The 25,399-nt window shown below is 43.5% G+C and overlaps 1 protein-coding gene across 1 annotated transcript in view; it reads right to left on the reverse strand.

The window, feature by feature from the left end:
- Positions 1–25,399, reverse strand: part of LOC144511255 (WD repeat-containing protein 72-like) — a 294,675-nt gene that overhangs the window by 106,051 nt on the left and 163,225 nt on the right. The window contains exons 15-18 of the mRNA XM_078241380.1: positions 13,562–14,406; positions 2,898–2,980; positions 1,104–1,198; positions 818–1,007 (exon numbers count right to left, since the gene is read on the reverse strand). Coding sequence (XP_078097506.1) covers positions 818–1,007; positions 1,104–1,198; positions 2,898–2,980; positions 13,562–14,406 — 1,213 coding nt within the window. The remainder of the gene's footprint in view (positions 1–817; positions 1,008–1,103; positions 1,199–2,897; positions 2,981–13,561; positions 14,407–25,399) is intronic.

Here is a 25,399-nt window from a genome sequence, read left to right on the forward strand (position 1 = left end):
TGCCTGTGTGGAATTTGCACATTCTCCCCGTGTCTGTGTGGGTTTCCTCCGGGTGCTCCGGTTTCCTCCCACAGTCTTTAGATGTGCAGGTTGGGTGGATTAGCCATGCTAAATTGCTCCTTAGTGTCAGGGGGATTAGCTAGGGTAAATGCATGGGTTTACAGGGATAGGGATTAGGTGGGATTGTGGTCGGTGCAGACTCGATGGGCCGAATGGCTTCCTTCTGCACTGTAGGATTCTATGATTCTACTTAGTTTATACAATCCTGCAGTTTTACTAACTGATGATAACTATGAATGAATTGGAAAGTCTCAACTTCTGAAAGCAGTATGGAGGCACACTGCTGAGTTCAAGTTTGAGTTTGGATATGTTTCAAGGACGTAGTTGGGTGCTAAATAAATTATTTTCCTCCTTTTTTGTTTGGTGTTGTACATTCGTATAAGTCTTGAAAGTAGAACTGAAAGCTGTTGAAACCGTTACAATCACCCAGCCTTGCTCTGATACATACAAATTAGATTTTGATCATTCCAACTTTTTCCCCTTCATGGACCATGGTAATCATAGCAAGGCATATTTAAAATAGATGAACCACGCCATCACTGCGAAAAAAATCACTCCAATCCCCTTTTGATAGAAAGCCACCCAAGAAAAAGGAAAAAAACGGTGCAAGTATCATGTTAGTTGGAGTGAATTCAACATTTAAATGTTGAAATAAAGACACCCATAAATGTTACCTTAAAATGTGAAAATATTGGACTTACAGTGCAGAGTTACAAATATTACCGAGGAAGTTCAAACCTTACAGGTTTCCACTTACTGGTCATGACTGTGCTTGTATTTTGTTGTGTATCTTGTAACTCGATTTGTTCAGTCTGCAGAACTGTCTGGGGCTCACTGTTGCCATTCTGCGCTTTAATCACCGGTTGGCAACTGATTGGCTTCTTTCTCAAAGCTCTGAAAATCCTCTGGACTTCTGATAGTAACATGGCCTGCATTGCTTCTAACAGCTGTCAAAAACGTTTGACCAGAAATATGCATTAATACGAATCTAAAAATGATCAGCAAAATTTACATCCATCAGCTAGTGGACTGCAGTAGCTTACCTCCACTGATTGGACTTGCCAACTTGTGAGCAAGTTTGAAAGGATATCTAAGTTCTTCTCTTTGCTTAAGCTCGAGGATTGACAAAAGGTTCGGTCTATAGTGGAAAAAAATTAAGTTTCAATATTTGGAAGTCATTTGAATTATAATAAAGCAATTATATATATACGTGGACGGTGGCACAACGGTCAGCACTGTTGCCTCACAGCGCCAGGGACCCGGGATCGATTCCCGGCTTGGGTCGCTGTCTGTGCGGAGTCTGCACGTTCTCCCCATGTCTGCATGGGTTTCCTCTGCGTGTTCCAGTTTCCTCTCAGAGACCAAAAGACGTGTCGGTTAGGTGCACTGGCCATGTTAAATTCTCCCTCAGTGTACCCGAATAGGTGCCAGAGTGTGGCAACTGGGAGATTTTCACAGTAACTTCATTGTAAGCCCCACCCACTTTGCGCTGCCCTGGCACACTTATAGTGCCTAAATGCAAGGTAAAAGTACAGTGGTTAGCACTAAAGCTTCACAGCGCCAGGGACCCGGGTTCGATTGCTGGTTTGGGTCACTGTCTGTGCGGAGTTTGCACATTCTCTCCGTGTCTCTCCATGGGTTTCCTCCGGGTGCTCTGGTTTCCTCCCACAGTCTGAAAGATGTGTCGGTTAGGTGCATTGACCCAAACAGGCGCTGGACTGTGGCGACTAGGGAAATTCCACAGTAACTTCATTCAGTGTTAATGTAAGCCTTACTTGTGACTAATAATAAACTTTAAACTTGAAAACTTTAACCACACCGGTGAGCCCAGCTGCACAGCGCTAGGGTGCCATTTCACATGAACCCCGATCTCACAGTGCAATGAGAGACCCCTTCCTTCCCCTACAGACATCAGGAACCTCCCCCCCCATAATGACATGTTCCCCGCCCCCTCCCTGGCATGGGTCACCAGCATTGGGGTCCTCCCGATAGGTGCCCCGGCCTGACCCTTGACATGCCCGCCCCATCATGAACCCCGACATGCCCCTCATCGTGCCCCCATTATGCTTCACCCCTGCACGACTCCCCTTGCATGAACCTCCCCTGCATAGCCCACCCAACCTTGTCCTATCTGCATTGCCCCCCCGCCCCCTTACATGGCCCCCACTCAGGCTCTCCTGCCATAGCCTCCACTCAGGCCTCGGTCCCTTGGCACTTCCTTTCCACATGGAAGTGTCTAACTGGCACTGCCAAGGTGTCTGGTGGGCACTGCCTAGCCATGCCTCTGACCATCCAGGGACTTCAATGGCCTCAGAGCCCCCCGATGTAGCCATCGTGCCTGATCTTCGCTCGTGGAGACCAGTTGTGATTATTGCCTATCTTGTCTTTATTGCCTGAAGGTCGAAAGATCCCAGGAGCTGGGAGAATCCGGTGTTGAATGGGCTATGCATATTTAAACACTACTTTAAATATGACTAATCAGCCTCGCACCCAATTCTGGGCAGGCTCCGGTGTCCGCCATTACAATGGGACCGGGACGATCGTAAACGGTTTTGCGCCAGGTTTGGAACCGATTTTTAGGTCCACACACTATTTTCTGGGATCGGTGCTATCTGCACCTGACGTGGCGAGGTCAGTAATGTTTCACCCACAAAGATTGACTATTTGGCTGAAGTACCAGAGGTTACCCATTCCCTGTGGAGCCGCCCCTCCCAATCAGGGATTAACACCTCTGGGAGAGGAGAAACAAAGTCATCCTTTTACTCTCCAAGCGTCAGTTTCAGGATCGTTCTCTTGGAAAGTTGGTTCCTATTTCTTTTCTGTCAATCAACACTTACTTGGCATCGTTTCTCCAGAGAACGCAGGGATCGTTGGCTGGGGTGCATCACCCTTCCCTCGCTGGCAATCCACTTTCTGCTGTCTGGGAAACAGTAACAAAATGCTGGTTGGCAAGGGAAAAGGCTGAGATCTACTTAAACCATTTCACCTTAACATCAAATAGACAGCCTCACGTTCACGTTTGCGTTTTGCAAACATTCTATTCACAAGCACAACCATAAAGAACTCAGCACTCGATGGCGGCAATGTGTCCACGTCCGTGAACATTTAGCTGAAAATTGCAGAGTTCACGTTACAAAACAACCAGCTTTACAGAACTCAGCTCACTCAAACAGAAATTCGAAGATTTTACTGGCTGAATAGAATATTTTCGATCTTTCACAAGTGTTTTATATTCCAAGGTCTCCCCCGCCACTAAATAAAAATGATATGTATTCCACATTTTGCCGTGAAATTGAACAAGTAGCTTTTTCTTTGACGCAAGTGTCAGGGTCTGACCTGAGGAAGTGCAGAGATTATATGGCTACTTTATTCAAAGACCCACCAGCATTGGAGTGGGCGGGGGAATGTGGCTGCGGAAATGTATTGGTATTAGGAGGCAGCACAGTCTATTTTCTAAAATATGTCAGGTTACAATTGAAACCCTTGCCCTTAAATAGAACTCTCCTCCCCCAATGCACACTGTGCCATCAACTGGCAGTATGCAGGGCCACATCTAACTTCAACAGCTCTGCACAATCATTCTGAATTGCTGCTCACTGCTGCCAGCGGGAGCACACACCACACAGCAAAGGGAGACACTTGGCTGTGCTGCACGTTAAGTTTGCAATGGCACAGATTATGGTATCGGTTTTTAAAGCACTTCTCAATAAACTTGAGAGTGGGAATACCTTAGAATGAGCAATCAATGAATCATTGTTGCAATCAGACAATCAGTTAAATGGACGGAATAATTGGGCAACTTGTCTAGAATGGTCAAGTTAAGTAGGCAACAAAATGGCACTTTTGTAAGCCCAGTGCTTTACTGCTGAACGTGAAGCTGTTTTCAACTGTGGCAAATTTAGACGGCAACTCTCTTCTATGAAGTATGTCTAATGAAACAATTAATGTATTATAAAGGAATTTATGATCACATTGCAATGAATGTACTCATCTTGGCATCATTATTTAATGTTAGATCATTAATAAGTCTCAAATCAATCAAATATACGAAAAACAAAATGACCATGCAGCTTCAGACCTACTATAGATCAGAATAGCTATGTTTGAACGCATAAATACAATCTTCGTCAACAACTAATTTCATGCAATTAGATATTTTTGAAACTCAACAAACGCTATGCAGTTGAGTGACCTGAGCATGATGAATGAGTTTTGATAAAGGGCCAGATCTAAAAAAAATTAAATTGAATGTCCTGCTATCCATTTCCAGAATTTTAGCTTGTTACTAGAATAAATACAACTAATTTTGTTTTTTAATTCATTCATGGGACATGGGCGTCGCTGGCTGTCCAGCATTTATTGTCCTTCCCTGGTTGCCCGAGGGCAGTTGAGAGTCAACCACATTGCTGTGGCTCTGGAGTCACATGTAGGCCAGACCAGGTAATGACAGCAGATTCCCTTCCCTAAAGGACATTAATAAACCAGATGGGTTTTTCCAATAATGGTTTCATAGTCATCAGTAGATTCTTAATTCCAGATATTTTTTATTGAATTCAAATTGCACCATCTACCATGGCGGGATTCGAATCCGGGTCCCCAGCTGAGTTTCTGGATTAATAGTTTCGTGATAATACCATTAAGCCATCACCTTCCCTCACTAATTGTATTTATTTGCAATTAAGCAAAGTGGCAACACAACTATTGGATATATAAATATATATAAAAATCAGATTCATCATCAGGGTGGGGACAGCACACCATTTATTCTCCAGGAAGTCTGACATATTTACCCCATCCGTGCAAAACAATTTTTATCTTTGATGTGAATGGCTTAAGACTTGAACTTTCAGAATTGAAGAAATAATATCTGGTGCAAACAGTTAATTTTTTTTTAAAAAAAGAAACCGAGCCAATAAATAGAAATGGATATTTCCAATAATCATGTAGATTCCTCACAGCTTCAGATGCCAGATACAAAAATGGTAAGGAAAGGAATAGCAACACAGGAACTGGTGCTGTTTAATGGAATATTTGCCGACAAGAATCACTGAATTTTTCAATGCCACTCAAAGATCGATTTGCCCCACCAGCAGCTTTACACATTGCGATCAAATACAGAGGTACTGTTTACTTTCAGATTATCCGACACAGCCTTCGAGCTTTGAGTCCATCAGATAGTAAACACTGCAGAATTCTTAAGGTAGCCTTCAATAAGACAGCAGCCTGGTTTGTTAGTTTAGCTTCAGCCCTTTCAAAAGCAGCTTTCAACTAAATATGAAATTTCTCTGTAATATTGCGTTTTAAGGTAATTTTGTCGGAAAGGAAACCATTTATCTCAAAGTTAGAAATGTTTATTAAATTATCGGTCATTCTTAAAAGCTTCTGGCTTGCAGTTGCACACATAGATTTACTGCCACGATTTGGATAAAGGTGATTATTTACTGTCCTGGGATCTGATTTTATGCAGAATTGACTGTTTTGCCTAATTTGAGGGTAAGCCACATCTGTAGCATGCACCAGTTTACGAAGCATCATAAATAATGAGCCTTGAAATCACACTTTTGTTTCCAGATTAACCAATTACATGATTAAATCTATGAGCGGGTTGAACGAGCTGTTCCCAAACAGGAGCCTGCAGTCGGGGAGCTAGTGTTAGCCTCAGCAGACCAGCTTAAGGAGACTCAAGTCAGTCCAGGTTCTCTCTCCAGGTCATTACCCAGTGACTCTGGTTGGAATGCACACACGTGGACATCATATAAGATTGGCACTGGCTGTGAGCCCCACCCCTGTGAACTGATCTTTGATAACAAGTGGCCACCTGAATGGGCGGCACAGAGACACAGTATTAGCACTGCTGCTTCACTGTGTCCAGGACCTGGGTTCAATTCCAGCCTCAAGTGACTGTCTGTGTGGAGTTTGCACATCTTCCTTGTGTCCAGTTTCTTCCCACAATCCAAAGATGTGCGGGTTCAGTTGATTGGCCATGCTAAATAGCCCCCTTAGCGTCAGTGGATCAGTGAGGTAAACACGTGGGGTTACGGGGATAGGGCTTGGGTGGGATTGTTGTTGGTGCAAACTCGATGGGCTTAATGACCTTCTACACTGTAAGGGTTCTATGATGAATTAGACCTTATGACTGGGGACTCAGGAAAGAGTCATCACATTTGGAACAGAAGAGGAGGTGCTCAATTGTTCTGTGTTTGATTATATGTGTCTGTTTACTATTAGTGCTCACTGCGTTTGATTGGTTAAACCTGGGTGTGGACTCAGAGGAAAGTAAACAAACTGCAGAAAGAGCTGGAAGCAATGGAGTGGGCATTTTCAGGCTCATAAATGAAACCTGTTACATACATAGTGTCATCACTGCATGTAAGTCACCTGGAAGAGTATGATGAAAAGTAATTAATAAATGATGACTGTATGTAAAGTTTGCTCTACATGTGATTTGTTAAACAGATACATTAGTACATAAACTTGATGAAGTAATTCTGAATCCTGAGCATTATAGCACTATAGATAGTTATGTGGTCGGCATGTGAATGTAATGCGCAGAAATATATTTCACCAAAAGTATGAGGGAAAGTGTGCACAGCAGATTACCAATGATGTGTACCATCTCAAATAAAGGCTTCTAATACATGATGAGCATGAAATAGCAGCATCCTCTCCCATCCCAAACTCCAACCCCATCAAATGCAAGGTTGCATAAAACCAAACCCAAAATCAAAGAAGCAAGACAAACTCAAGAGATTTTTACAGTTGAATTTATGGATTGATTTGACAGAAAGTTACTTCAAAAGAGTGAACTCTCTTCTGTTCAAATTTTTTTTAAATTATTCATTCGTAGGACATGGTTGTCACTGGCTGGGCCAGCATTTATTGCCCATCCCTGGTTGCCCTTATTCAGAGGGCAGTTGAGAGTCAACCATATTGCTGTGGCTCTGGGGTCACATGTAGGCCAGACCAGGTAAAGATGGCAGATTTTCTTCCTTAAAGGACATTAATAAACCAGATGGGGTTTTTTCCGACAATCGGCAATGGTTTCATGGTCAGTAGTAGATCCTTAATTCCAGAGATCTTTTATTTAATTCAATTTCCACCACCTGCCATGGCAGGATTTGAACCCAGGTCCCCAGAACATTAGCTGAGTTTCTGGATTAATAGTATAGCGATAATACCACTAGGCTATCGCCTCCCCTTTTCTTCAAATAAAGGCAAAGGAATGTTCTCTAAATGTGTGAAACCACAGTGCAATTTTACTCCAATAATCGCTTTGGAGGAATGCTAGTGGTTTGTTGTACACTTAGGAACATAGGACTTAGGAGCAGGAATAAGCCATTCAATCCTTCAAACCTGCTTCACCATTCAATGAGATCATGGCTGATTTAGCTGCGATTTCAACTCCAGTTTGCCGTCCACCCCTCCATAACCCTTGGCCCCTTTGCCTATTGAAAATCTGTCTAACTCAACCTTGAATAATAAATTCAGTGAAACAGCCTCCACTGTGCTCTGGGGAACAGAATGCCACCGATTAATGTCCCTCTAAAAGTAATTCTCCTCATCTCCATCTTAATTGGTAGAACTCTCATTCTTAAACTGCGTCCACTAGTTCTAAGATAAAAGCAAAATACTGCGGATGCTGGAATTTGAAACAAAACGGAAGAGATTATTCATCCTCTTCCTGCACTGGATGTCCGTCCTCTTCTGCAGGGCGTTAGCACTGACCACCCATGCTGGGCTTGCCACGTTGCTGGCTGGTTATCTTCCTGCGGGTACAGCATAGCATGTCAGGCCTCCACAACATCGGGCAGTCTCTCCGGGGAGGTGTTCAAAAACCAGGAGGCAGATTTCTTGGCAGTCATCATTTCTCAGTGACCTACGAAGCGAGGCTGGTGTGTGGTGGGGTGGCCTTTAAATGTGGTGGCCTGAGGATTGCAGTGCTGAGGTGATGGTGGGGTGAGTGAATCACAGGCCGCCCAGCCAGCACTATGGTGTGGAACCCATGCAGGAAGATGCTTGTCACTAAGCACTGCAAAACATGGCAGGAAAAGCCATCATTGCCGTCAGAGGGCTCAACGCCATTTTGTTCAGGTTTAAAAACACCAATCTTAGAGCCACGCTTCTCCCCTTTAAACTGAAAATGAAATTCTATCACGTTATGATCACTGATGCCCAGAAGCTCCATTACTATGAGGTTATTGATTAATCCTGTCTCCTTGCTTATTACCAAATCTAGAATAGTCTGCTCCCAGGTTAGCTCTAGGACATATTGCTCTAAGAATATAAGGGGTCCTTGTGCATGAGATGCAAAAACCCAGTCTGCAGGTGCAACAGGTGATCAAGAAGGCAAATGGGATGTTGGCCTATATCGCAAGGGGGATAGAATATAAAAGCAGAGATGTCTTGCTGCATCTGTACAGGGCATTGGTGAGGCCGCAGCTGGAATACTGTGTGCAGTATTGGTCCCCTTATTTGCGGAAGGATATATTGGCCTTGGAGGGAGTGCACAGAAGGTTCACCAGGTTGATACCAGAGATGAGGGGTGTTGATTATGAGGAGAGACTGAGCAGATTGGGTTTGTACTCGTTGGAATTTAGAAGGCTGAGGGGGGATCTTATAGAGACCTATAAGATAATGAAGGGGCTGGATAGGGTAGAGGTGGAGAGATTCTTTCCACTTAGAAAGGAAACTAGAACTAGAGGGCACAGCCTCAAAATAAAGGGAGGTCAGTTTAGGACAGAGTTGAGGAGGAACTTCTTCTCTCAGAGGGTGGTGAATCTCTAGAATTCTCTGCCCACTGAAGTGGTGGAGGCTACCTCGTTGAATATGTTTAAATCACGGATAGATGGATTCCTGATCGGTAAGGGAATTAGGGGTTATAGGGATCAGGCGGGTAAGTGGAACTGATCCACTTCAGATCAGCCATGATCTTATTGAATGGCGGGGCAGGCTTGAGGAGCTAGATGGCCTACTCCTGCTCCTATTTCTTATGTTCTTAAGAAGTTGCCCCAGATAGACTCTATGAACTTATATTCCAGGCTATCCTTGCCAATCTGATTTACCCAATCTACATGTAGATTACTACAGTACCTTTCTTACACACCTCATTTATTTCTTCCTGTGAACTCTATCCTACCGTGTGACTACTCTTAGGTGCCCTGTAAACTACTCCCATACTGACCTCTTACTGTTAGGACTGAGGTGAGGAGAAATTTCTTCTCCCAGAGGATGGTGAATCTGTGGAATTCATTATCACAGAACGTAGTTGGGGCCAAAGCGTTGTGTGATTTCAAGAAAAAAACAGGTACAGCCCTTGGGGCTAAAGGAATCAAGAGACATGGGGGGAAGGGGGCGATCAGGATATTGAATTTGATGATCAGCCATGCAGAGAAAAAGAAAAAGAACAAAAGTGAAACAATGTGAAGAGACGGTCAGGTGGCCTGGGAGTGGAGCGCTATTCTGGAGAGAGTGTCCAAAGGAGCAGGACACAGCAAGGGGACAAGGAGCGGTCCCACAACATAGAAACAGGACCCAAACCCAAAGAATGGGCCAAAAAGAGGTCCCAAGAAGAAAGTCAAGTTAAGGGACAAGCACAGGCGGCACGGTGGCACAGTGGTTAGCACTGCTGCCTCACAGCTCCAAGGACCTGGGTTCAATTCCCAGCTCAGGTCACTGTTTGTGTGGAGTTTGCACGTTCTTCCTGTGTCTGCGTGGCTTCCTTTCGGGTGCTCTGGTTTCCTCCCACACTCCAAAGATGTGCAGGTTAGGTTAATTGGCCATGCTAAATTGCCCCTTAGTGTCCCGGATGCTTAGGTTAGAGGGAGTAGCAGGGTAAATATGTGAGTTACGGGGATAGGGCCTGGGTGGGATTGTTGTCGGTGCAGACTCAATGGGCCGAATTGCCTCCTTCTGCACTGTAGGGTTTCTATGATTTCACAGGAATCCTGTTCAATGAAGTTCAAAGTAAGCAGCAGAGGAAAAGTTTCTGGATGAGAGATTCAGCCAAAGGCAGAAGACTTGCTCCAAAGTGAGCTTGAGAGAAGCAAGAAGATCCAAGGAGGCAGAAGAAGGTTGGTGACTCCTTACCACTGGTCTTTAGAGCAGTGGCGTTGTGCCAAGTAACTGGCAGAATGTGAGAGAGACGGAGCAAAAGTGTACATGGAGATCAACATGTGAAGAACATCAGAAGAAAAAGACTGAAACCCTGGAGCATGAAGACGTCTGAATGAAAGCATCATGTGGGGGAGAATTCCAAGGCAAATTCTTCAAGTGTGGAGAATGGAAACCCTCTTGAAAAAGACAGAGGGAGGACATTTCTGGTTGTGCCCACTCCAAGGGGGGGACGGGAGTCCCACCTACTGCCAATCAACGCTCTGTTGAGCGTGAAATGAAAGCTTGCCTGCAGGGATGGGTTACACGCTGACTCTCAGGGTGGGTTGGGGGTGTGGGGGTGGAGGTGGGGGCGTCAAACACTTGGCATCCTGAAAATCCAGGCCATAGACTTTGATTCCTTCACACAAGGCAGACATCAATTGATAGCACAGATAAAGCATAGGATTTTGATTGCATAAACCAAGGTATGTTCTTCCGAATGTCCAGCTAGTACTCCCACCAGAAACAGATAGAAACTTTATTCAAATATTTAAATCAAAGGATATTTACCATCAAGGCAAAAGGTCTTTAGTTTAGAAAGGCATCATGTGTCAGTGCAGACTTGGTGGGCCAAAGGGCCTGTTCCTGTGCTTACTGTTCTTTTTCTAAGGCACTTAATCAAGGAACCAGTGAAAGGCACTCCCCACCTACACCATGTTCCAAAATCACCCAGTTACTTCCTATTGTGCTGTAAGTATACCGCTACCTTCCCCAACTACCTTACCAAATATCTATCTTTTGAAGTATAATACTAACATGACATGTATCAGTAACTGTCAAAACAGAAGGCAAATTAAACCATCAGCAAGATTCTTATTTACTGTTAGATAGCCAATTTACTATCTTGATGATGAACTTTTTTCTAATAGATACTTCTCAGGCTTTTGTAATTTTAAAGGGAGTTAAAGGTGGCAGAGTGGTAACGTCACTGGCCTAATAATCTAGGCTAATGTGCTGGGGACAAGGGTTCGAATCCCATCACGGCAGCTGGTGGAGTTCAAATTCAAATAATAAATCCGGAATATTAAAAATGCTAATCTCAGTAATGTTGACCATGAAACTATCATTGATTGTTGTAAAAATCCATCTGGTTCACTAACGTGCTTTAGTGAAGGAAATCTATCATCCAGACCCACAGTGATGGGTCTTAACCTAGCAAGCCACTCAGTTCAAGTACAATTAGGGATGGGCAATAAATGTTGCCAGCAATGCCCACTCCATTTGAGAAAATAAATTGTCCTTTTATACTAAATATGAATAAAATCTAAATGGACGGTGTATTTGGGCCACAAGCTCTTTCAAATGTTGCCCCCTGCTCACTACAGATACTTTGCATGATTTGGAAGAAAACTCATCAGCAGATTGCTAAACAGGGAACTAACTCCCTTAGCTGTTGCTGTCGGTTTAATAAGATCCATTGTGTCTGATAAAACAATGCTGTGTATTTAACCTTAATGTCACCTTGATAAACTCTTTAAATGATATGCACTCCTTAATTGTGCAGAAACAAGATCATAGAATCCCTATAGTGCAGAAGGAGGCCATTCAGCACGACAACAATCCCACCCAGGCCCTATCCCCATAACCCCACATATTTACACTGTTAGTCCCCCTGACACTAAGGGCTGTGGGAGGAAACCGGAGCACCCAGAGGAAGCCCACGCAGACACGGGGAGAACGTGCAAACTCCACACGGACAGTCTCCCGGGGCCAGAATTGAACCCGGGTCCTTGGCGCTGTGAGGCAGCAGTGCTAACATCCAAACCAACTGTGTGTGCAGTGTGGTGTCAACCATGGCACTTAGAACGGGAAACATAAAGGATTGTTTGTGACACCAAATGCCTGACAGATGAAAGTTGATCTGAGCCATTAGGTCGATCTTGCGACAGAATTGATGTCCAAATAAAATATTAGAAGTAGCTTGTGTCTGCATGAACTTTGCCACCATTAATTCCTAACCTCACAATTATTATGGAAGCTGCCTAAATAAACCTACCACACAGATTCCCACAAAGATGGTGCTTCATTGCAGTGTGATACATTTACATGGGCCATTCTTGTCCTCGGTACGGGCACAGAAATTTATAATGGCAACACAGACATCGTACATTAGCACCTTTATGTTTCCCGTTCTAAGTGCCATGGTTGACACCACACTGCACACACAGTTGGTTTGGATGTTAGTACTGCTGCCTCACAGCGCCAAGAACCCGGGTTCAATTCTGCCCTTCACCTTAAGGTTACACTTGTTCTTGACTCCCCATAATCATCTTTGTGGTAGACTGGAAAAATATGGACATACACAACAACAATTTCCAGCCATTGTCATCTCAGGATTTAAGTGGTGTCCTCTGAACCCTACAAAGCTCAATCTGAAGACTTAGTTCCACAATCCCATTGGGCACATACGCTTAGAATCATAGAATCATAGAAACCCTACAGCGCTTGAAGTGAGTGTAGGAGAGAGTTAGGGCAGTAACACTGGTATGCACCTTCGGGAATCTATTCTCCCATTTAGTGTAGCTCCCTGCTGAAAATGCAGGATATGGGAACCTTTTATGGTAATTATAAAGTACTTATAAAATTATGGGTGGGATTTTCAAGTCGGGCGCACCCCAAAACTGGAAAGTTTCACCCGAGCTCAACGAACCTTTAAATGGTCCACCGAATTTTCTGTTTCGCCGGCTGTGGGCGGGATGGGAATTTTGCGGCCTATGTTTTAGGAAAGCCAACTGCGTTTTCAAAGAAGTTTCAATTTTAGCTAACCCGTAAGAACATTCCAATTTTAACCATGCTGCTATTGAATGATTATTACATTCATTAAGAGCAGGTTTCATACATTAAGTCATGCAACCCATTGTCAGAAATTCTATTTATGTATTATGAACATTTGAAAGAAAAATTCTAAAAATCTAAGAGGTTGGATGGAGGCTCTCTGATATTTTTGAATATTAGGAAGACTTTCAGTAATTTTACTGCTAAGAAACTGCAGAGTAACCTTAAAGACACGAGAATTGAATATAAAATGACATTTATTGAAACTATGGTGCATTCTTCTATCTTAAGGAAGTAGAAAAGGAACTTATTAACACTCAGTACATTCTATTCACTGGGGAAGATATCTTCCAGGGGAATCTCCATTAATTAAGGCACTATTGATATCCATAACAGTAATGATCAAATTCCAAATGAATAAGCAAGGGGCAATTCAAAATATTTTCTAACCAAGGTCTCTTCTATTAACAGGTTTACAGTAAATATTCTACACCAAAAATGCGTTACTAAAGTCAAGGGCTAAGATTTAATCACATTTCTGTTGTATTGGAGTAGTTAACTCTATTGTTCTTACCTCATTGTATAATGTGTTTCATTTCCTTTGGACAGAAAAGGCACTCTCATCTGTATGTTGACTAACAAGATGACAGATAGCAAATAGGATGTCATTTCTGACTGAAAGTGTCCATCTGCTTCATCATTCAGGGTCTCCTCCAGAGAGAGAGTGTAAGCTTGGGTAATATTTGAGACTTGCTTTGCGAGTTCCACAACTTTATTCGAAATCTTGCTGCAGAATGCACAGTCCTTTGTCACCTCCCGATTGACTTGATACCATCCCGGCAAAAGGAGGGACAAGTAATCATCCTGTGACAAAAGGCCAAAGGATACTGGACAGCGAGGCTCAAACATGCCCAGATGCTTCATGCAGAGTTCATCCAGATCTCTATCCACACCCCAGGGAAAGAGGCAGGAAATTAGCAACTTTGCTGTGTCTCTGGCCATATTAACATCCATTTTTTTCACTGCTGATGTTGCAACCCGTTTAGCACCCTTGGGTTTAGTTTTTTGTTTGCTAATTCCGGCACCTTCCCTCGCAAGTCCACTTGTGTTAGTCTCATTGTAAAATAAATGTTCACGGACTAAATCTTTCACCGAGCCATTTGCCTGACATGGGGATGCTGTTGTCTTGTTTCTTTTTAAGGACATGGGTGGTTTTTTCCCGTCAATATTGGTAAGTCTCTTCAATGTCTCATGACTTTGGACAATATTCTGTGATTTGGGCTCTTTCTCTTGATACGAGAGGAGCTGATCACAAATGGCGCTGATGTCAAACAGTAAAATGTGGATCGTGCCATCGCTCCATTTTGTTTTCACAGGCAGCACGGTGAACGGCTGCAAGGTCAGTTCTGGAAATGCAGACTGCAATTTAAAAGCAAAAAATGGTGACTATTGATTTTTTAAATTTTATTTATTTGTGTCACAAGTAGCCTTACGTTAGTGCTGCAGGGCGGCAAGGTGGCACAGTGATTAGCACTGCTGCCTCACAGCGCCAGGGACCTGGGTTCGATTCACGGCCTCAGGTTACTGTCTGTATGGAGTCTGCACATTCTCCCCATGTCTGCCTGGGTTTCCTCCGGATGCTCCGGTTTCCTCCCACAGCCCAAATGACGTAGGTGCATTGTCTATGCTAAATTCTCCGTCAGTGTACCCGAACAGGCACCAGAGTGTGGCGATTAGGGGATTTTCACAATAACTTCATTGCAGTGTTAATGTAAGCCTCCCTCTGACTAATAAATACATTTCCTTACTTACTTACTGCAATGAAGTTACTGTGAAAATCCCCTAGTTGCCACACTCCAGTGCCTGTTCAGGTACACTGAGGGAGAATTTAGCATGGCCAATGCACCCTAACCAGCACGTCATTCGGACTGTGGGAGGAAACCCAGAGGAAACCCATGCAGACACGGGGAGAACATGCAGACTCTGCACAGACAGTGACCCAAGCCAGGAATCGAACATGGGTCCTTGGCGCTGTGAGGCAGCAGTGCTAACCACTGTGCCACCCCACCAAAATGTTTACAAGTAAATACGAAGGCATAAATAGAAAAGAGATGGAGGAAAAGAATGGCATATGTGGTCACAAGGCATGAAGTGTTACCTTAATGGTTTGTGAAAGAAATTGAAAACAAATGAAGTGCCCCCTCCCCCCCCCTTGATAGAACCGTTTTATGATCTGCATGGAATTAACTAATTTCAGCCAGAGGCTTGCATTAGTGAGGATTGAAAAATATTTAATAATCAGCCAGTGCTCCTGTTCCCAATCGCTACCCAACCATCACTGCTTCAAATGAACGCTTGTGGATGTGGCATGAGGCCAAGATGAGTTTAAGCTCCGATATTCCTTACAGTGGGGTGATATGCAAACACTCAATGTCAAGGGTTAATAACAGCCACTTGGGCGAGATACCCTGTAGAATTGTGCCTGGGCAAAAAGTCAGGACATTGGAGAGGGTGTACAAAAATGAGGGGAGAGAGAAAAGCCCGGAAAGGAAGACGGGTGGAAAGGACTATCAGCGAAACATTACAAAGGAACACTTAGCAAGTTCATCAGCTACTATCTGTCTGTTATTTCAACTGAAGTGTAACTGGTTAAGATAATGGGGTGAAGCTTAAGTTAATGCAGCAGACATAGGAATGTCATATAAACACATTAATACTTAAGTGTTTTTAATGCCCAAGTCATTTGCGCTCTAAGACGTGTTCTAATTATTTTTCATAAATTGGTTTGAACTTCTTCAGCCAGGCTTATCCTCATTGTGATCACACGCTGGAAGCTAACAATCAGCACAGATGCTGTTCTGGTTGTAAGCTCGGCATCAGCTTTTCAACATATGCGCTCACCTTCCCTGTAGCGATGCTCAGACAATGGCCAGCAGCTTCCTGCTCTGCTGAGCTCGTGTGAGCCATCGCTTGTAAAAACCTTTAAACTGAGCCCAGATTATAATTAACCACTGCCTTATTTTGGCCAACAAAGTCACTAGTGGACTAGTGGCCGGCGAAAGACTTGTTGGAAAGCCCAAGTCAACAGGGCGTACATAATAACTGCATAAACATTTTGCAGTTTAGATCACACCGTGCTCGTTAGAAAGAAAAGTTTACCTTGATTATGCAGTTTGGCAGTTCATTATCACGGCTAAATATTGATGCCCATGGCTTGCCTTTGGCAGAATGTCAAATTCTTTAAGCTCAACGCCGTCAATTCCTGAAATTTTTATTTTAACGTCATTCTTCAAAACATTTCGCAACAAATCTTGTTGCTCAACTGGTCAATAATTAAAACAGATTTTAATTTGTGTTTCTTTCAAGATCGGATTGTGTCATTCACTGACGCAGCAGTCAAGTCCGTAGAAAACAGAATACTGCTTTTTCGTTAATCAAAAAAAAGGCATTTTAGCCCTTTGTAAAGCACAACAGAATGTTGAAAAGACATGCTCGACGTTTGAAATGGTCAGAAGAATATTTGAGGAGAGGCTATTATAATGCAAGCCAGGGGAAAAAAAATGTATTGACCTCTGATGGTTCATCTGCTCAATTTCCAATTTAAAGGTCACGAGGTCAAACCCCAAGGCTATTTGTCACTCAAAGTTGCTCACCTCATCTGGATGGAGTCTGTCAGATTACAGCCGGCAAACGCTGGCATAGAAGTCACAAAATTTTCCATATAAGAGGGGGGGAAGGGGAAAGGGTAAGGAATTGGTAGAGCACCAACTGATTTATACATCCTACCTATCCATCAATGCAGAGTGATATTGGTGATAACTGTCAAGGAGCTGCTGGAAGCTGCCACTCCACTCTCCCCTCTCCAATATTTCCAAGCTAGGAGGATGAGCCAAATCAAAATGGTAGGAAGAAATAGGAGTCTTTTTTTCCCTCCTCAGTAGTAGAAAGGAATGTTGTGGCGTAACGGTGGAATTCTCTTGCTCAGAAACTTGGATGCTCAATATAATTTGAAAAGATACATCCAGAGTCAAATGCCAATCACTTGTTCATTCTTGGTGTTGAAAGGATTGGTAATATCTTCAGAACACTTCCATTTCCTCTCTGCCCCAAAATGGTTTATGTTGCTTAGAGCTGGACAGAAAAGAACTAAACCACATTTCTCCTCCACCCGAGTTCCACAGTTTCCTGAGATGAATGTGAAGTGTATTCGATATGGAATGTGGGAAAGAGTTAAATTACTCATTTGTTTTATTCTTTTGTGGGATTTGGGTGTCACTGGCTAGGCCAGCATTTATTGAAAATATCCCCAAGCACCCTTTAAGAGTCAATTGGTTACAATCATCAATGGCTTCATGGTCATCATTAGACTTTTTATTCCAGATTCTTCTTCAATTCAAATTTCACCATCTGCTATGGTGGGGTTCGAACCTGGGTCCCCAGAGCATTACCCCTCTGGGTTTCTGGATTATTCGTCCAGTGACAATACCATTACATCACTGCCACCCACTAATGCACCATGTACCTCATTAGCTTAACTGTTTTTCTCTTCACATCCACCTAAATGCTTAGTCCATCACTACAAAGGTAAGTAATGTAAAAATACATCAGATTATTGATTTAAGCAACTTCTTTTTATCTATGTTATTTATTCTTTCACAGGACGTGGGCATCATTTGTTTTCCATCCCTAGTTACCCTTGAACTGAGTAGCTTGCCATACCTATTCAGAGGGCAGTTAAGGGTCAACTGCATTGCTATGGGTTCTGGAGACACATGTAGGCCAGAACAGGTAAGAATGGCAGATTTCTTTCCCTAAAGGGTATTAATGGATAGGTTTTTACAATAGTTTCATGGTGGCTATTACTGAGACTATCGATTCCTGATAATTACTTGAATTCAGATTCCATCCGGTTGCCATGGTGGGATTTGAACCCATGTCCCCCAGTACATTAGCCTGGGCCTCTGAATTACTAGTCAAGTGACATGACCACTACGCCACCGTCTCCCAATAAAGATGTGGGCTATGAGCCTACATATTACAGTTTATATTCTATTACACCTATAACAGCAATATAAAGTTCACTTGTGCTATATGTAAGGAAGATTAAAATATTTCATTTCATTTGTCCAATGATTTGCAGTTTCCTGAGCTTTCAGGGGAAAAAGCTGGAGTGCTGCATTAGATAGTATCACAAGTAGGCTTACATTAACACTGCAATGAAGTTACTGTGAAAATCCCCTAGTTCCTAAAAAGAGGCCACACTCCAGCACCTGTTCGGGTACACTGAAGGAGAATTTAGCATGGCCAATGCACCTAACAAGCACGTCTTTCGGACTGTGGGAGGAAACTGGAGCACCCGGAGGAAACACACGCAGACATGTGGGGAACTCTGCATAGACAGTGGCCCAAGCTGGGAATTGAACCTGGGTCCCTGGCGCTGTGAGGCAGCAGTGCTAATCACTGTGCCGCTCTAAGACAGCAGCATTATTAATATTTAAATCAATTTATCCAGTAAACTGTGTACACTTGATTTGTCCATTTTGGAGAGGATAAATGGCATTGAGAGTGATAGAGAAACATGTTACTGATGAATGGGTGGTGCAGGGTGCAAAAAGATGGGGACAGCTCAGGTGCCTAGCGAAATGTATCTCATCTGAGAATCTGCTACATTAGTGTTCCAGGCTGAAGTGAAGCTTTTATGTTGTCAATTTCAGCATCCTCTTCTGGCCTTGATTCTGTCCTTTCATTCCCCCTAGTCAACTCTGAGACCCCCTTTGTATGGTAACTCTGTAGAAGATGCAGCCACAATAATGAGAATCTTGGGAGCAGTGGATGTAGTGCAAGGTGCCTCCAATCTATTCAAGCATCTGAAGCGCTGCTTAAAGATGCCAGTAGCATGCTCAATAATATTCCTCTGGTTGCAATGGGCCTTATTTGATCTGTGCTCTACCTCAGTCTCTTGCTGTTGAATAGATGTTATTGGCAAGGGTTAAATATAGAATCCCTTGCTATTCATGGAGGACTCATCATTATGAACAGAAGTATGAATACTACATGGCTACAATCATCCAATGCGTCTGTGTAAAGCAGCAATGAAATGTAAATATATTGTTCATACACACACTCACTTTGGCCAGTTGATAAAGCGGTGGAATCATTGGCTCTCCTGAATAAAGCAGTCTCCTTCCTAATAGCTCCGCAGGCAGTAAATAACACCGTGGGCATCTCCATTTGTGGATCGGAATGCACCAATATAAAAAGGAAGCACCGTATATGCTGTAACCGAGTTACAGTGCTAAGGCACTACTGATGATTCAATTCCAGGTAGCTGGGCACAATGAATAACACGCTGCTGATGCCATCATACTTCCCTGCCTTTGCTTTTATTCCAGGTTGCCCACCAAGTCAGGTGTTAGGGTCATTGCGTATAATGCCCAACATGCTACATTTTTCTGTCACCAAGAAACAAATGTGCAGCTGATATCAGTAATGGCAGATTGCAAAGACTCCCGGCTAATGTCAATGCTCCCTCACCTTTCAAACACATTTCATGCGAGTGTTAAGAAAGCCTCATGTGCAATGCACAAAGCTGGGAATGGGATTTGCTCTATCACAGTAATGCTGCTATTGGTTTGGGCTCCCGGTAACTTTGGTGCAATCCTTCCCAAATTGCCAAATAGGCTGAGAACAATTCGGACATCATGTTGGGGCACTGAAATACACAGATTGGAGTAAACCAAGATCATTGTGCTTTCTGGTTAGTGTCAGCACTCTTGCATCTGAGTCAGAGATTGTGCATTCAAGTCCCAGTCCAAGGACTTCACAGAATTGTCACAACACAGAAGGAGGCATTTGGCCCATCGTGTCTCCACCAGCTAGCTCTCCAAATGAGCATCATGACTTGGTTCGATTCTCCTGCCTTTTCCCCATACCCCTGCACGTTGTTGTATTCAAGTAATCATCTAAAGCCCTCTTGAATGCATCGATTGAACCTGCCATCACCACGATTCCAAGCAATGCATTCCAGACCCCAACCACTCACCGTGTAAACAAGTTTTTTTCTCACATCACATTTGCTTTTTGTACAAATCACCTTAAATTTGTGTCCTCTCTTTCTTGATCCTTTTACGAGCAGGAATAGTTTCTCCCTATCTACTCTGATCAGCCCCCTCATGCTTTTGAACATCTAACCTCTCCAATCTATACTCTTAATGGAAGTTTCTCATCCTTGGAACCATTCTTGTAAACCTCTTCTACAGTCTCTCCAATGTGTCCACATCCTTCCTATAGTGTGGCACCCAGAGCTGTACACGATATTCCAGCTGGGGCCTAATGAGTGTCCTGGATAAGTTAGATATAACCTCTTTGCTCTTGTACTCTCCACTGCTATTAATAAAGCCCAGAATATTATATGCTTTATTAACTGCTCTCCACCTGTCCTACCACCTTGAGTATAAAAGTCAAGGCTTAAATGCCAGAGCAGTACTGAAGGAATGTTGCTTTGTCTGAGGTGCCATCTTTTGAATGAGACTTTAAACTGAGACGCGGACATTAAAAAAAAGGTACTATTTCAAAGATGAGCAAGTGAGTTAAACATAGTGTGGCGACCAGCATTTGTCCCTCAGTCAACATCACAGAGACAGGTTACCCGATCATTATGACAAAGCTGAGTGTTGGAACTTGCAGTGTAAAACTTGGCCACTGTTTCATTAGTCTCATTAGTGACTACAGTTCAAAAGTTCTATATCGCTTTGGGAGGGCTGATGATAGTGAAAGGCTCTATATAAATGTAAAGTAAAAGTAAAGTAAAGTTTATTTATTAGTCACAAGTAAGGCTTACATTAACACTGCAATGAAGTTACTGTGAAATTCCCCTAGTCACCACACTCCGGCACCTGTTCGGGTCAATACACCTAACCAGCACGTCTTTCAGAATGTGGTAGGAAACAGGAGCACTCGAAGGAAACCCACGTAGACACAGGGAGACGTGCAAACTCCACACAGACAGTGACCCAAGCCGGGAATCAAACCTGGGATCCTGGCGCTGTGAGGCAGCAGTGCTAACCACTGTGCCACCTATATGTCATGATGTGAAGATGCCAGCATTGGACTGGGGTAAACACAGTAAGAGTTTTAACAACATCAGGTTAAAGTCCAACAGGTTTATTTGGTAGCAAATGCCATTAGCTTTCGGAGCCCTGCTCCTTCGTCAGATGGAGTGGATGCCTCTCCATCTGATGAAGGAGCAGGGCTCTGAAAGTTAATGGCATTTGCTACCAAATAAACCTGTTGGACTTTAACCTGGTGTTGTTAAAACTCCACCTACATGTGCCACTGTGCCGCCCGAAATGCAAGTTCATCTTTCTGGTTGATACAGTACTTGTCAATATGAACTGGAGGGTTACTGATGTAATGTGTCTGTCCATAACATCCATCCACCCCAAACCCAAAAGAAGTCTACTTAAGAATACCGACCCCGAATCCATTCTTCGCCCACTTCATCAGGGCAAGGCACTTGGAACTTCAACCCACCCTCGATTTACTGGGAGCGGAATGGAATCCTGACTGTATCAGGAACATTTTGCTCAGGGTTTAAGGGGGTAACTGTGAAAAGCAGTATAAATGTATGTCATAATAAATATGTCCAAAAATGTTTTTCCAAAAAAGACATTTGACAAAATTCTGCGTGATTGGGTACAATTTCATCTTAAAATGGCATGAGTTCCCTATACTCTCAGCGAGTGGATACGTTGCTCTCTGAAATGTAGGAAGCGAAGTGCAATTGTTAAGAATTAAGTCAGTGTCTGGAAAGCACTGAATGGGACGTTGCAGGGAATGCAGGATTCCTGCTATTTCCAGTTAATGAAACAACTTGATTCAGTAGCTTGAAGGCACAGTGCTGCCTCAGCGCCATGAACCCAGCTTCAATTCCTGGCTTGGGTCACTGTCTGTGCAGAGTCTGCACATTCTCCTCGTGGCTGCGTGGGTTCTCCGGGTGCTCCAGTTTCTTCCCACAGTCCAAAGGATGTGTTGGTTAGGTACATTGGCCATGCTAAATTCTCCCTCAGTGTACCCTAACAGGCGCCGGAGTATGGCGACTAGGGGATTTTCATTGCATTGTTAATGTAAGCCTACTCGTGACACTAATAAATAAACTTAAACTTAAACAAACTGGTCCATTGAGATACAAGGGAGATTTCAAGCTGGGGATGGTTTCCGAGGCGAACTACAAGAATCATTTCTAGAATCAGAAAGCTTGATGGAAACTGTGGAGAAACTTTGTCCCATGGTGTCATGCTGGTGGGGCAGGCAGGTGCCCATTCCTGATCTGAGAAAAAAAGAATTCCACCCCATGGACACGGGACCTCCACCACCTCAGATATGGGACCCACGCCTCCATGGACATGGGACCCCCTCTCCAGGGAAACCCCACCCCGAACATCCCCAATGGAACCCCGCACCCCCAACAGTGTCCCTAAACTTGACCCTCTCCCATCTGGGGGCTGTATTTACCTGTGCGCCCCCCCACCCCCCACCCCTCCCCCCCGCCCCGGTGAACGGGGTTCTCGTCATTGCATGATGCGATCAGGAACCCCGTTACCTGGTGGGGGCAGAAACCCCATTACATCACTGGCAGGAGCAGAAACCCTGTTTTGCCACTGGTGGGGATAGTCAGGCAGGGAAATCCTGCCAGTGCAAAAGCCATTTTAGAACTCCCTTCGATTCTCCGCCTCTGCTGTCATCCCTGTCCACTGAACATGAGGGCAGAAACTCTCCCTCTCCCCCCCCGCCCTCCAACACCAACCAATGGCCTTGGAAAGGTAGCTTCAGAGCATCATGAACTGAACCATGTTGGAAGGACAAGGACACAGCTCCAAACCAGCCAAAGACAACCATTGCACCAACGTCAGGAGGTTCTTCATATGAACAGTGATCAATATATGGAATGAACTCCTGGGTAGGGAAGGCAAAAGCCTCAATCATGGTCGTAGTGATGGTGAAACTGTAGACTTCTTCTCAATGGATAAAGTAAGAACGGCCGAATGCCCTTGTTCATTTGTACGAATTTTGAAATCAAATAAGGATACGCCGGAGAAATAAAATTTCAAATATTTTACACCGTTTTATGAAGCATTAGGAATTATGTTTGAGGTGATCTATTACCTCAGCTTCTCATGCAAATAAATGGAAAAGGACTCGGTTAATATTTTAGGAGCTCTGCAAATGCAGAGTTATACCTCAGGTCTGAAGGATAATGAACAAAAAAAAGACCAGTTACTCTAATACCAGTACTGCACAGAGGCTTAAGCACTTCAACATTTATTTGAAGAACACAGCAGTTGTTTATCTTTCACAGATCTGGAGCTCTTTGAGGAGATAATTCAGTTAAAAGATTAGTGCTATCCAAGAGACAGAATTCACTTAAGTATTTAAGTGGCATTTATAAAGTTTGTCATGAGACCATGCTCCTTCATTTTTTTTAAACTTTCAACTGACTGAAAATTTTGCAATCTGACTGAGACAGAAGTGAGAGGGGAAATGTTTAAGGGAGATGTGCGGGGGAACTTGTTCACACAGAGAGTGGTGGGTGCCTGGAATGCGCTGCCAGAGGAGGTGGTGGAAGCAGGCACATTAGCAACATTTAAGAGGCATCTGGGTGGGTACATGAATACATAGAAACATAGAAGATAGGGCCAAGTGGCCTCCTCCTGCTCCCTCGAGCCTGCTCCGCCATTCATCATGATCATGGTTGATCATCCAACTCAATAGCCTAATCTTGCTTTCTCCCCATAACCTTTGATCCCATTCGCCCCAAGTGCTATATCCAACCACCTCTTGAATACATAGGGAGGGAATAAAAGGATACGGACCGAGTAAGGGCAGATGGTTTTTTTCTTTTGTTTAGTTAGGGCATAATGATCGGCACAGGCTTGGAGGGCTGAAGGGCCTGTTCCTGTGCTGTACTTTTCTTTGTTCAAACTGTTTAAAAATGTAAGGCCACACTCCAAAGTGACGGTGAAAAACAAACAAATCACCCTCGGAAGGGAATGTGAAGAGAGAAACATTTCCTATAATCCAGACACTCATCAGGACTCATAGCTTTCTATAGAAGAGACATTAAAAATGTAAAGTACTGATATGGAAACAATGGCTGCCACAGATACAGAGAAATCTTCTGGAAAAATGCACAATGGGTGAAGTATTTCAAGGCAAGGCTGCCCACTCACTTGAAAGAAATTGCAAGTGACACAAGTGATGTCAAGAAAATCTTCAGCGGAGAAAACAGGCTGAGGGCTGCTCACTTATCCTCTCTATCTTCTGGAAAAAGTGTGTAATCCAGATCCAGAAACCAACTCTACTGGAAACGTACCAGTTGGAACTGACATCTCATAACAATTGCAACATCTTCCTCATCTGAACGCATCCTACAAACCAGCTAAGCAGAATCAGCTGCAGTCTTTAGAATCTACTGACACCTCAAAGACAAATGTGTCTGTGTGCATATGTATGTGTGTCTGCACATGTGTGTGTGTGTGTGTGTGATGCTTCATGTCACTTTTTATCGGGTTTACTGATTAATAAATTTGTTTTTCCTTTGCTCAAGAAACCCTGTTTGATTGGCTCCTTATTGCTCACAGCTTAAATGCATTCGGAAGGGAAAAGGGAATATCCTCAGGAAAAAGAAACATAAATTAACCGAGGAGGTTGAATAGAGTCATAGAATCCCCACAATGCAGAAGGAAGCCATTCTTCCCATCAAGCCTGCACTGACAGCAATCCTAGCCAGGCCCTATTTCCGTAAAACCATGTATTTACCTTTCTAATCTCCCTGATACTAAGGGGCAATTTAGCATGGCCAATCCACCTAACCCGCACATCTTTGGACTGTGGGAGGAAACTGGAGCACCTGGAGGAAACCGATGGGGAGAACGTGCAAACTTGGCAGACAGGAGATAGTTTCCCCCCTCCTCATTTGGTCATAGCAAGTTCCACGAGTGAAGCTGGTGGAGTTAATGGCAATTTAACTGGTTGGCTTAGCTTGGCAATATAAAGCCTTGGGTGACAATAAACAGAAAAGGCTACTTGGTTTATTACCACATTAGAGCAAAACAGGGAAGAGCACTTTCACAGTCATGAAGTAACATTTCTGTAGACACACAGATGAGTGATATCTGTTAAGCTCCACATAATTTAAGTGAATGATTTAAATATGGGTAAAAATAAACTAATACACATTGGAGTGTTAAGGAGTGTGTTTACTGACCCATCGACTTGGTATCCAGTCATCAGCCACATTTGGATTGACAGGAAGCAGGCCAGTACAAAAATATCAGGACAATATCACTCCTGGGTTTCAACATTACTCGAGATGCAATATAGTATAGAATAAAACTACAGTCTGGTTTTAAGC

The sequence above is a fragment of the Mustelus asterias genome, chromosome 24 (genome assembly GCF_964213995.1).
Source record: "Mustelus asterias chromosome 24, sMusAst1.hap1.1, whole genome shotgun sequence".
Classification (NCBI taxonomy): domain Eukaryota; kingdom Metazoa; phylum Chordata; class Chondrichthyes; order Carcharhiniformes; family Triakidae; genus Mustelus; species Mustelus asterias.